The sequence below is a fragment of the Oryctolagus cuniculus genome, chromosome X (assembly GCF_051225735.1).
Source record: "Oryctolagus cuniculus isolate XC-2025 breed Fujian yellow rabbit chromosome X, ASM5122573v1, whole genome shotgun sequence".
Lineage (NCBI taxonomy): Eukaryota > Metazoa > Chordata > Mammalia > Lagomorpha > Leporidae > Oryctolagus > Oryctolagus cuniculus.
Window position 1 is genome coordinate 77016660 of NC_142888.1, and position 12669 is coordinate 77029328.

Genomic DNA, 12669 nt, shown 5'->3' on the forward strand with positions numbered 1-12669 from the left:
TAGCAAGCAGAGCCTCATGCAGCCCAGGAGAAGGGTGTAGAGGCCATAGTACACATTTTTTTTAAAAGCATTTATTTTATTTATTTGAAAGAAAGCGTTAGAAAGGTAGAGACAGAGAGAGAGGTCTTCAATCCGCTGGTTCACTCCCCAGATGGCTGCAATGGCTGGAGCTGCGCCCACCCCAAGCCAGGAACAACTTCTGGGTCTTTCACATGGGTGCAGGGGCCCAAGGACTTGGGCCATCTTCTCCTGTTTTCCCAGGCCATAGCAGAAAGCTGGATTGGAAGAGGAGCAGCCGGGACTTGAACCGGCGCCCATATGGGATGCCGGCACTGCAGGCCAGGACTTTTACCCACTGTGACATAGCGCCGGCTCCACAGTACACATTTATAGTGACCTTGGAGCACCCGGTGCTGTGCAGGGAAAATGCAGGGATTTCAGGCCTTTGCCTGTGGTTGAGTGTGAGCCCTTTTCCTACATATGCCTGTTCCTCCCCAGATCTCCTGATGGATCTTTGTCACAGATCAATATCACAAGACCCTCCTGGAAACTATTTGGGATTTGGGGACACAGTGTTGCTAGAATAGTGAGATGATGCTCAGGCAATATACTGGCTTCTGTTCTCTCAGTCTCTTCTTAATGTTCATCTCTCCATGACCCTCAGTCTCTGTCTTGACCCACCCGGAAAAAGGATTCTTTTATGAGGTGGCACTCCCTCCCTGGGCAAACCCTAGCTTCTCCCTGACTCTCACAATTTGTTTGTATTTTCTCTTGCATTTCTTGTCTGCTGATGAGCATAACCTACTGAGCCTTTCTCTGTTGAGATTGTTCCCATTAACACATGACTCATCCATACATTTCCATTGCAAGCCCCTGGTGAGAATTGTTGAGCAGTTGTTCCTCAGTCAAGAACTAGGCAGGTGGGTTGCTGTGGCATCTGTAGCAGTCCTGAGTAGGAGAGTGCTCCAGGTTATGGATCCATGGTCAGGAGGAGCGAAGGGTAGCTTCACACATGGAGGTGACCGTGTCCAGGACCAATGCGTTCTCATTACCTTCCGGTAGCTCCTAAAGCAAGTGCGGCTGTGCCCTCCATTCTGCTCCCACCTGCTTCACTGATTCATTCCTACCTCAAGTGCAGAGACCTCCTCTCTCAGTGTGCATTTGTGTGCTGTTCCCCTGCCTTTTACACCCCCCTAACAAAAGTCAGTGAGATCCATTGTGGATGGAGCTCCCTCCTAATTAACATTCTAGCGCCAGGATGTGTTTCCCTCTGCCAGTATCTGAGATTTTGAGAACTGATCCTGTGTCACGTGTCTGTGTGTCTCTGCTGAGGTCCTTACTCCTGCCTGGCATGAGTGTGGGATGCTCATAGTTGCTGACCTTGGGAAAAGCCTATGAGAGTAGCCAGGTACGCTGTCCTGTGGTCCTGGGGTCGCTGTGTCTGCTCACTCTCTGCTCCTTCCCAGTATCTCTGGGTTCCTGATATTACGGGAGAGAAATTATTGTTCTTTGTCTCACATGGGAGAATTTCCAAGAGGACAGCAGAGAGATTTACAAAGATTTATTAGAAGCAAAGGCCTCTAGCCAGAGCGGCATGGAAGGAGGCTTCTAAGAGAGGAGAAAAACCCCAAGAACTCTATAGGGCTGGGGTTTTTAAGTACCATCTTGGGGATCGAACTGTCAGTCTACATGGTGGGGATAAACTCAACAAAAGACCTGATTTGCAGTTCTCCATCCTGTCTGGCCTGCTCTGGATCACACAAAAGACCATCCAGAAGGGTAGGATAAGGTAAGTTGTTTTCACTATAGGCTGTGTGAACTCAGGAAGAGCTCCCTCCTGTTCTCATGGTAAATTTGGAAATTCTGTAGGAAGGAGGCAGCCTGTTTGTTTTTAGGAAAGGAAGTAAATATTTTATACCCCAAATTCCACTGGGGACCACCCTGACTACCTATTAACCCATGGGATTCCTCACGTGGAGACATGTCAAAGTGTCCCGTAGTGACTCAGCCAGCATGTCCGGCTGCCCTGCACCTCACACATAAGCTGGCCTTGCAGAACTAGTGAAAAGGTCCCAGTGTGACTGATCACTAAGGAGGTGGATGATGGGAGGAGTGAAGTGACCTCCAGTTCTCAGTGGGCAGCTTGGATGAGCATGGGGTCCTCCACATCTGGGTGTGCCTTGAATGTCTTACAAGAATGGTCCCCAGGAGCAGCGTGCTGAGGCCAGGCTGTGCGGGCACCTGCAGTGTTACTGGTCACGGAGGGGAGGGCGGTTGCTGGAGCAAGTCTCGTGGGTTCTTTTCCTTAGCTCAGTATAGAAATAAAAAGCCGGGAAACAATTTGCAAAGAAGCAGAAACTTTTATTTGATTGGCAAGTGACAGAGAAAGCGTCTGGTCCGAGAGGAGATCAGGCAGATTGCTCGAGTGGGACACTGGCTTTGAGGAAGTGTCCCCGGTTTTTAAGGCATCACTGTTTTTTTCATTGGGTCATTCTGTGGGGGCGCCCATTGAACAGGGGGTTTCACATAGGTATGTTGACTGGCTTGGGGCTCAAGGAGATGGGGGGTCTCCTGAAGACTGTCTTCTTAGGGTCTCAGGCCCCCCCCCCCCAGTCCTCTGCTAGCTCTGGGTGTATGATTGCAACTAACTTGAAGGAATAGTTTAAAACTGCAAGGTCACACAGATAGCCAAGGTCTCTAGGAGCCAGTCCAACTCTCCCCAGGTGCTCAGCCCCTTCCCCTGCCAGCTGTGGGTGAAAGATTGCCCCCACCCTGAAGGTGTGGTTTAAAGCTGCAAGGTCACACATGCAGCACAAGAAACTTAGTGGGGGAGATTCTGGTGAGCCTGGAGACGGGCTTTCCAGCCTTAGCTGGCAGCCTGCTTGTACAGTACATTCTCTCTGTGTCTGAAGGGGCCCACAGACTCCCAGCCTCACTGTCAGCCTCAAGCAGGGTATAGCACTCAAGGCTGTGTGGTAGCTCCTGCACCCCTCAGAGCCAGGCAGAGCAGCCAGTCAGCGCTGGGTGTTTTTTTGCTGCGTGAGGGGCGGAGGGAAGACACACGGGGAGCAGGGCAGGTGGCATTTGTGGTGCAACACTGCCATCAAGAGGAAGTCATTTCCAGATCTCGACAGCCATTCCGGCTGTGCGCATGCGCTGGACTGGCCTGACAGGGAAGTGAGGGTGCTCGCAGGGCCGCGGTGGTGCCTGGGTGGGCTCAGAGCCTTCAGAGGCCTGTGCCAGCTAGGCCCCTCACCATGCATGGGCTTTGTAGGCCCTCAAACAGGCAAAGACAGAGGGCCGAACTCCAGGGTGCATGGCAGCTGCCACTGCCAGGCAGAGCTTGGGATACTGGTGGCGGCCATGTCTGGGTGGGGCTTACTGAAGCCTGCTCATCTAAAAGTTAAGTGGTCCGAGGCTTCCATTTGTTCGCTGGACAATTTCTCCCTCCCTCTCTCCTTTTTTTTTTTTTTTTTTTAAAGGAAGAGGGTTTATTGGGGGAAAGCCGACAGACCAGAGGAAAGGGGTGAAGAAGGAAAAAGAGGGAGAAGGAGAGGGTAAGAGATCCAGAGAGAGATGAAGAGACAAGAGATCAGGAGACAGGAGATGGAGAGAAAAAGAGCCACATGTTAAGGAACAGGTCCTATTAAAACTTTGCTGGGGGGCAGGCAGGGAAGTAGGAGCAGCGAATTCCATTAGGATGGGGGTGGAGCTGACACCGGTGGTTGGGCCATGTGGCCACCTGGCTTCCAGCAGTGGCGGCAGGGGTTAGAGCCTAGGATGGTGTCAGTGTATAGATCACACCATAGATAAGACTGCGCCATTTTACTAACATTCTCCCCTTTTGTTTTTTATCAAGCAGGAGTTGTATGGAATTACATTAGTCCCAGTAGTCCAGGAGGGGTAGAGGGACGATGATCTGTCTTTAGAGCTACTTCCTGCTGACATGGGGCGACATCTTAAGCTGCTGTCTCCTGGGTTGTGAGTCAAGTATATCCCTGTAGCCGTATTTGGTTAACCACCAGGTTGCTGAAGGCCTTGGTTTATAAACACTTAAACAGACATAGCAGTATAAAAGACAGGGTGAGAATAGCAACCAGTGAGCCTAAGAGTGGCATTAACCAGGTATTGGGAGGATTTCATAGAGGACAGGAAATGAGGGGGGTCTCTGGACCCTTGTGAGGACTGTTTGATGGACGTGGTTTAAAGCTGATCCACTGGGCAGTCTCTTGGGATGTCAGGCAGTAGGACTCTGGGAGGATTCCTTCAGCTTGACTCCACTTCCTGAAGACCACAGAGCTCTTCCAGTTTCAAAGTAGGCTGTGGCAGAGAAGGAAGTTAAACCATTTTTCTTCCTATGTTCCTGGGGCACAGAACTCAGCCTCTCTGAACTCCCATGTGGTCCCCAGTCCCAGCAGGAGCATAGAACCAGAGTCCCGATGCCAGTGCTCCTTAGTGTAGTAGCTGGGTGCACAGGAGCCCTACTAGGGGAGTGGGATCCCCTGCAGCGTGGGAAGAGCCATCAGAGGCAGTGAACAGGGATGGAGCTCACCATCTGAGTACCCGGACTTTCTTTGAGGATAGTGGGCATAATGTACACAGAATTTGCTCAGATGTGGACCTTATAGCTCTTACTCGTTTTGGTTTATTGTGATAAATTTGGGACGTTTGTGTCTGCTTTATTAGGAGGCCAGGTACCCACCAGAAGCTTTAATTCTAAATTACAGTGTATATATGGGCCACTGAGGAGTGCCCACCACAACCACTTCCTCTTGGCCTGAGTGTGGGACCTTGATTGTCTGCAGATCTTGGGAGAACCTGTGACAGGAGGCAGGTGCTGGGATGGCTGTGACTGACTGCTCTCTGCTCCTTCCCAACACCTCTGTGTGCCTGCCCCTTATATTTCCCTACCCGAGGCATCATGTCAACATGGCCTGTACATGACTCAGCCCAAATGTCTGGCTACCCTGCATCTCCTGGGCCCGCTGGCAGTGCAGAACCCAGTGAAAATATCCCACTCAGACTGATGTTGAGTTGACTGGGTTCTGAGCCTATGAGTGCCTGGGCTGGATTATGGAAAGATTGCAAGGAATTCCAGTTCTAAGGGACATCTGAGATAGGCATAGTTGTCCTCCACAGCTGGCTATGCCCTGAAGCTTAGAGAAACACTTCTGGTCCCAAGAATAGCCCAGGAAGGCCATCTATATAGGATGAGGACATTGCAGAACCCAGTGCTGTGTTTTAGCTCCTCATACTCCCCTCAGTCAGGTGGAGCTGCCAAGCTGAGCAGCACTGGCTGTTTTTTCCTGTGCGAAGGGCGGAGGGAGGACCTGAGGGGGCAGGACAGGTGGCATTTGTAGTGCAACACTGCCATCAAGAGGAAGATGTTTGTGGTTCCCACCAGCCTTTCTGGCTGTGCGCCTGCGCAGGACTGGCGTGGAAGGGATGTGAACGTACTTGACAATGCTCAGAGCCCTCAGAGGTGCTGGCCAGCTGGGCCCCAGGGTTGTGTGTGCTGTTTTGTGTGTGCATGTCTTGAACATAGGGTCAGGAGGGAAGGCTCCAGGGTTCCTGGCTACTCTGGTCTAGCAAAACAAGCAGGGAGCCTGGTGGCGGCCATGTTTGGGCAGGTCTAGCGGAAGCCTGCATAGCTAAGACTAACCTGGGCCCAGGCCTCCATTTGCTTCCTGCTCAGTTTACTGGGGTTTGCAGGACCATTGGGTTTTGTGAACTCGGACCCAGGAAGGAATTCTTCGGGCTTGACACTGCCTCCTAAAACACTACAGAGTGTTTCCAGTTTCAAAACCTTCTGTGCCAGAGAAGGCTGCTAATCTGTTCGCCTTCCTCTGTTCCTGAAGCACAGAAGTTAAACTTGCCCGCTGTGAACTCCCATGAGGTCCCCAGTCCCAGAAGGAGCATAGAACCAGAGTTTTGACATCAGTGCTCCTTAGTATAGCAGCCAGGTTTATGGGGCCCCTAGTAGGGGATGGGATCCACTGCAGTGTGGGAGGGGCCTGCAGTGGCAGTGGACAGAGATGGATCTTACCTCTGAGTACTGGACATTGAGGTAGTAGGAATAAGTACACAGAAATCGCTCACATGGATCTGTGACTCTTACTCGTTTTGGTTTATTCTGATAACATTAGTACTTCTGGGTCTGCTTTATCAGGGGATCAAATACCCACCAGAAACTTCCATTTTAAATTGCATTGTAGTTGGCCACTGAAGATTGCTCTCCACCCCATCACCTCCTCTGGGTTGTCCTGGAGACCCAGTTGTAATTAGTTGCAAGTTTGTTTCTGTTGGTTTCCAACCCACTGCGGAGGCACCGCCTGGAGGGCCATGGGCAGCCCTGGAACCCCCAACTGCCTCCGAAACACCAGTCACCTATCAAACATTCAGCTAGGGGTCTACTCAGAGTGCAGGCACACTTCAAATGCTTCACTCGGTGGCTGTGATGCTCCAGATACGTATGCTGTCTGCCCTGTCCTCCTCCTCCTCCTCTGCCTCTACCCTTTGTGCATGAAAATACAAAGAATGGCCCCAAATGCACTTGGCTTTTCAAGCAGTGTTTGCTGTATTGGGGGGTGGTCCAGAGGGAACAAATTTCCCATTTTCCTTGCACTCCTGGCAATGTTTATGTGTATAAAACAAGAGAAGACCAAGATATGTCTGTACTTCCTTCACATCTCATCTCTATGCATTTGAAGCCCTAGCATCAGTTCATGCACTCACCGGGTTTCTGGGCACACTGGAGGAATTTATAAAGACCTGGTAAGATCTGGTCTTCTGAGGCAGAGTTGTGCTTTCCTGGGGATCTTGAGTCCCCATGTCATGAAGGATGAATTCCAGAATTTCCTCTATTCTTATTTCCTCTGTTCCTCTCTCTTGTCCCTCTACAGCCCATCTCAGATGATGACATTGGAGACTTTGCAAGCCAGCATCTCTTCCAGGTCAAGTCACAGGAGCAGGCCTGGGTAAGAAGCAAGGCATTGTGGGGGCAGCACAAAGTGACAGGGCCCACCTCAGATGGGAAGACAGGGAGAATGATGCCCTGGCTCACCTCCCTGGGTCCAAGGTCATCACCTAAGGAGGGTCCAGGTTGTGGCTCCATGGAGTGGAGGAGGCCAGAGTGGATGCACACATGGAAGTGATCTTGTCCAGGGACAGAGGGTTTGCATGGCCTTCCAGGTGTCCCCAAATGGAAGAATGGGTGTGTGCTCCATTCGGCCCCACCCCTGCTCTGATTGAGTCTCACCTGCCTGTGCAGATACCTTCTCACCTTCCATCTTTCCCAACCTTGTGTGCCTACGTGTACTATTCCTTTCTTTTACGTCCCCACATCTGCCTGAGAGACCCACTGGATACAGATTCCTCATATAAAGGAGCCACCCCCTGTATGTGTTTGCCTACATTGGGGAGTTCTCAGTTGACCCTGGGTCAGGTAAAGCAGAATCAGTGTCTTGGGTGTGGCCCCTGGCTCCTCTCCTGACTGGGACCCTCATTGCAGTATAGTAAATACCTTGTGAGTGTGTCCAGTACTGAGTCCTGAGGTCCTGGAATGTATGTTACTCATGCTCTGTTCCTTCCCAGAACCTCTGGGTACATACCCTTTATATCTGTCTGCCTTTGACGTCATGTCGAAGTGACTTGTCAGTGACTGAGTCACATAATTGGCTGTGACAATGTCCAAGTCTGAATCCCATAGTTGCAGGGTTGGCTTAGGCTGATCGTGTGGGCCCTTGCCTGGATCCTGTAGGGCTGAAGCCAAGTATGGTGCAGAAGGTGCAGCCTTGCTAGGCGCAGGTGCCCTACCTCTGCTTTGTGCCTTGGTCCTGAGGGCAGCCCAGGAGCAGCTCGGGCCAGGCTCTGCGGGCATAGGGATGGTGCTGCACCCAGGGCTGTGTGGTAGCTCCTTTTGCTCCCTTCACAGCCTGGTGCAGCGGCCCTGCTGGGCATCTTCTGGATAGTGCTGGATGTTTTTTTTGCTATACAAAGGGTGGAGGGAGAACCCATGGAGCAATGCATTTGGCATTTGTGGTGTAATACTGCCATCAAGTGGAATTGGTTTGTGGATCCTGCCAGTCTTGGTGGCCCTGCGCCTGCGCGAGACTGGCAGGGACGTGAGGGTACTGGCGAGTCCTAGGGCCACATGCTCAGAGGGCTCAGAGACCTTGGAGGCCCCCGCCAGCTCGGACACCCACGTTGTGTGGGCTGAGGCGGCCCCTGACACAGGCAGGGCCAGGGGGCTGAGCTCCAGGGTGTCTGGTGGTTGTCGCATAGCTGGCCAGAGCTTGGGAGCCTGGTGGTGGCCATGTCTGGGCGGGGCTTGCAGAAGTTAGCTCAGCCAAGACCTGAATGGGTCCCTGGCAGGGGCTGGGGCACTGTTTGCCTCCTGTCCCGTCCCCAGGTTAGGTGAGGTCCCAAAAGGATTCCTTCAACTTCGGATTCGCCTCCCAAAAAACCACAGAGCTCTTCTAATTATTTTTTTAAGGTTTATTTTATTTATTTGAAAGTTGCAGAGAGGCAGAAGCACAGAGAGAGAGAGAGAGAGAGAGAGAGGCCTTCCATCCATTGGTTCATTCCCCAAATGGCTGTAACAGTGGGAACTCCCAAGCCAGGAGCCAGAAGCTTCTTCCAGGTCTCCCACAAGGGTGCAGGGGCCCAAGGAGTTGGGCCATCTCCTGTTTGCCAGGCCATAGCAGAGAGCTGGATTGGAAGAGGAGCAATTGGGATTAGAACTGGTGCCCATTTAGGATGCGGGCAACGCCGGCGGAGGATTAGCCTATTGCACCACAGTGCTGGCCCTTCCCTTTGTTTCTTTTTTTTTTTTATTTTTTTTTATTTTTTTTTATCTTTTATTTAATGAATATAAATTTCCAAAGTACGACTCATGTGTTACAATGGCTTCCCCCCCCATACCGTCCCTCCCACCCACAACCCTCCCCTTTCCCACTCCCTCTCCCCTTCCATTCACATCAAGATTCATTTTCGATTATCTTAATATACAGAAGATCAGCTTAGTATACCTTAAGTAAGTATTTCAACAGTTTGCTCCCACACAGAAACATAAAGTGAAAAATAATAGATGATTTTTTTTAAATGATGATGAAATCAGATCAGACCTATTGTCATGTTTAATCCCAGTGAGAGTCAAGTTGGGAGTTGGGAATTGATAATTTCTTTCTTTCTTTTTTTTTTTTTTTTACAGAAGATCAGTTTAGTGTACATTAAGTAAAGATTTCAGTCGTTTGCACCCCCATAGAAACACAAAGTGAAATATACTGTTTGAGTACTCGTTATAGCATTAAGCCTCAGTGTACAGCACGTTAAGGACAGAGATCCTACATGAGGAGTAAGTGCACAGTGACTCCTGTTGTTGACTTTACTGATGCCATAAACAGGAGTGTCAATTGGTAATCTCCCTATGCACCAGTTATGAGTTTCCAAGGCTATGGAAGCCCCTTGAGTTCTCCGACTCTTATCTTGTTTAGACACGGTCATAGTCAAAGTGGAGGTTCTCTCCTCCCTTCAGAGAAAGGCACCTCCCTCTTTGAAGACCTGTTCTTTCCACTGGGATCTCACTCACAGAGATCTTTTTGCCAGAGTGTCTTGGCTTTCCATGCCTGAAATACTCTCATGGGCTTTTCAGCCAGATCCGAATGCCTTTAGGGCTGATTCTGAGGCCAGAGTGCAGAGAGGCAGAAGCACAGAGAGAGAGAGAGAGAGAGAGAGAGAGAGAGAGGCCTTCCATCCATTGGTTCATTCCCCAAATGGCTGTAACAGTGGGAACTCCCAAGCCAGGAGCCAGAAGCTTCTTCCAGGTCTCCCACAAGGGTGCAGGGGCCCAAGGAGTTGGGCCATCTCCTGTTTGCCAGGCCATAGCAGAGAGCTGGATTGGAAGAGGAGCAACTGGGATTAGAACTGGTGCCCATTTAGGATGCGGGCAACGCCGGCGGAGGATTAGCCTATTGCACCACAGTGCTGGCCCTTCCCTTTGTTTCATTTCCCCTACATCTGCCTGAGAGATCCACTGTGGATACAGATTCCTCCTTATTAATGTACTAGCCACATGTATGTTTCCCTCGGCCAACATCTAAGAGTTCTCAGGCAATTGACCCTGAGTGAGGTGCAAGTAGTGTGGGTGTATTTGGTACGACAATTCACTCCCCTCCTGATTGGCCTCACTGTGAGACCCTCATGTCTGCAGAGCAGGGGAGAACTTTGTGAGAGTAGACAGTCACTGAGGCCCGTGGTCCTGAGATGTCTGTAACTCCTCATCTCTGTTCCTTCCCAGTACCCCTCAATCCCCAACCCTTACCCGAGTGCCGGAGACTTCCTGTCACACTGGCCTGTGCATAACAGTCAGAATGTGTGGCCACCGTGAACCTCACCGTGCAGTGAGGAGGTCTGATTTGACCTTTCCCAGGTGGTCTGGGTCCCAGGCTTTGGGCACCTTGTCTGGATTTCCCGAGAGCAGACCTCACCTCTAGTGGAAGTGGGGCAGCTTGGGGAGGTGTAGGTATAATCCATTTTCAGTATGGTAATCTATATCCTTATCAAGCAGCGCCTCATGTGGCCCAGGAGAAGGGAATAGAGGCCAGGGTGCCCAGGCCCGGAGACCTTGAAACACCCAGTGCTGTGCCGTATCTGAGCTAGCATCCTGCAGAGCCAGCCAGAGCAGCCATGCTGGGCAGCGGCCATCCTGGTTCTCCCTTGGATACCACTTGGTGGTTTTTGTTCTGCGAAGAGTGGAGGAGAGGACACATGGGCAATGCAGGTGGCATTTGTGGTGCAATACTGCCATCAAGAAGAAGTCATCTGAGGATCCTACCAGCCCTTCTGGCTGTGCGCCTGCACAGGATTGGCTCGGCAGGAAAGTAAGGGTGTAGATTGGTCCTAGGACCATGCCCTGGTGGGCTCAGAGTCTTTGGAGGCCCAAGGGAAGTTTGACCCACATGCCATTGGGGCTGTGAAGGGCCCAGGCAGGGGCAGAGGGATGACCTGGGTACCTGTCAGCTGCAGGCCAGCAAACCAGAGCTCAGTCAGCTGGTGGCGGCCGTGTTTGGGCGGGGCTATGGGGTGCCTCTGTCCTGGAGCCCTGAGCAGGAGAGAACATCAGTATGTGGACAGATGAGAGCCTAGCAGACTTCAGTGTCTCACATGCTGCTGCTCTGCTGGCTGAGGGTGTTTGGTGAGGGGTTACAAGGAAGTTGGTGCTGGTGTGGCTCGTCCCACAGAGCGGCAGGTCTCTGGTGTCAGCTGCCAGGGCTTGTCACTAGATTGATGGCAGGGCATCCCTTTTCTGCTTCTTCATGGTGGTCGTTGAAGTCACAAGTGGTGAGATTGGGTGTGGCCCGACCAGGTCCCATGGTATGGAAAAGTCGTTGAGATGAGGAACAAGGCAGCTTGGGCTTTCAGTCATGGGAATGTGGGAAAGCAGCAGCTCAGCCCCGAAGGTTCACCTTCTCAGCTTTACCTTTAAGCAGTCAAAACTGCCTGCTCATGTTACCTTATAGCCCTTACAATCCCATGAGCAGCCCAGTGACCGCAGGAGCACATATGCTGTGGGGAGGGGAATGGCGCCCTTCGACACTAGCAGGTGTACTGGGGGCCTCGTAGAGTGAAACTGATCCATTTCCTGTGCTGAAGAAGCCATGAAAGCAGTGACCAGAAATCCTCTTTGCTACTGCATCCCAGAATTTTTTGAAGGGCAATGAGAGTACAACACACAGAACGTGGACTGTAGCAGAGCTGCTCAGTCTCCCTTGTTGTGACCTAGCAGGAAAATAGTTCTCTCTCCCCAGTTTTTTTTTTTTTTTTTTTTTTTTTTTTTTTTTTTTTTTTGGAAGCTTCCATTCCTGATTGCAAAACATGGAAGCCACTCAGGACTGGCCCCCACCACCTCTACAGCCTGGCAGGCCTGGCCATTCTAGGTGCCACAGCAACTGTGGTCCATGCCTGCTGGTCCTCCCCATCCCACTCTTTCCCATCTCAGAAGCCATCTGCAATGGGATTTTAAGGATGGACTGGGCGCCACTTAGAAACAGCTTCAGCCTGATGGCACTGTTGCTCCAGAAATGGAACCATAGTGTTATCGCAATCTCTCCCTCCGCCCTTTGTGGCCGAAAAAAATATCGTAGTGTTCTGTGAATACACAAAGTAATGGCTCCAGACAGGACCAGGAAAGGGGCTATCTGGCTTCCAGAGGTCTAGGAGTCTTGTCAGAAGCTGACCCAAACCTGTTTCAGGCTCTTTTTTAAGAAAAAGATGTATTTCATTCATATGAAAAGCATAATTAAAGAGAGACAGGGAGAGATAAGAGTTCTTCCATCTAGTGGTTCATTCCCCGAATGGCCACAATGGCCAGGGCTGAGCCAGGCTATAGCCAGGAGCAGCTTCTGCATCTCCCAGGGGTGCCAGGGGCCCAAGCACTTGGGCCTGTTCTGCTGCATTCTGAAGTGTTTACCAGGGAGGTAGAATGGAACTGGAACAGCTGGGACTCGAACCTGTGCCCATATGGTATGCTGGTGCTGCAGATGGTGGCTAAACCTGCTATGCCACGGTGCCAGATTCTGTTTCAGGCTCTTAAAGCACTGGTACACTGCAGAGAGTTAGCATAGCTGAGTGTCAGCATATAGAAGCTCCAGTTTTCGAGCATATGGGGTA

General features: G+C 51.2%; 1 protein-coding gene across 36 annotated transcripts in view; it reads left to right on the plus strand.

The window, feature by feature from the left end:
• LOC103351904 (uncharacterized) overlaps positions 1-12669 on the plus strand; it is a 250964-nt gene that overhangs the window by 19031 nt on the left and 219264 nt on the right. For 35 of the 36 annotated variants that reach the window (XM_089323984.1, XM_089323983.1, XM_089323990.1 and 32 more), the window contains one exon: positions 6903-6977. The exons of the other annotated variant lie outside the window; for it this stretch is intronic. In XM_089323984.1, coding sequence (XP_089180110.1) covers positions 6903-6977 — 75 coding nt within the window. The remainder of the gene's footprint in view (positions 1-6902; positions 6978-12669) is intronic. 36 annotated transcript variants of the gene reach the window in all.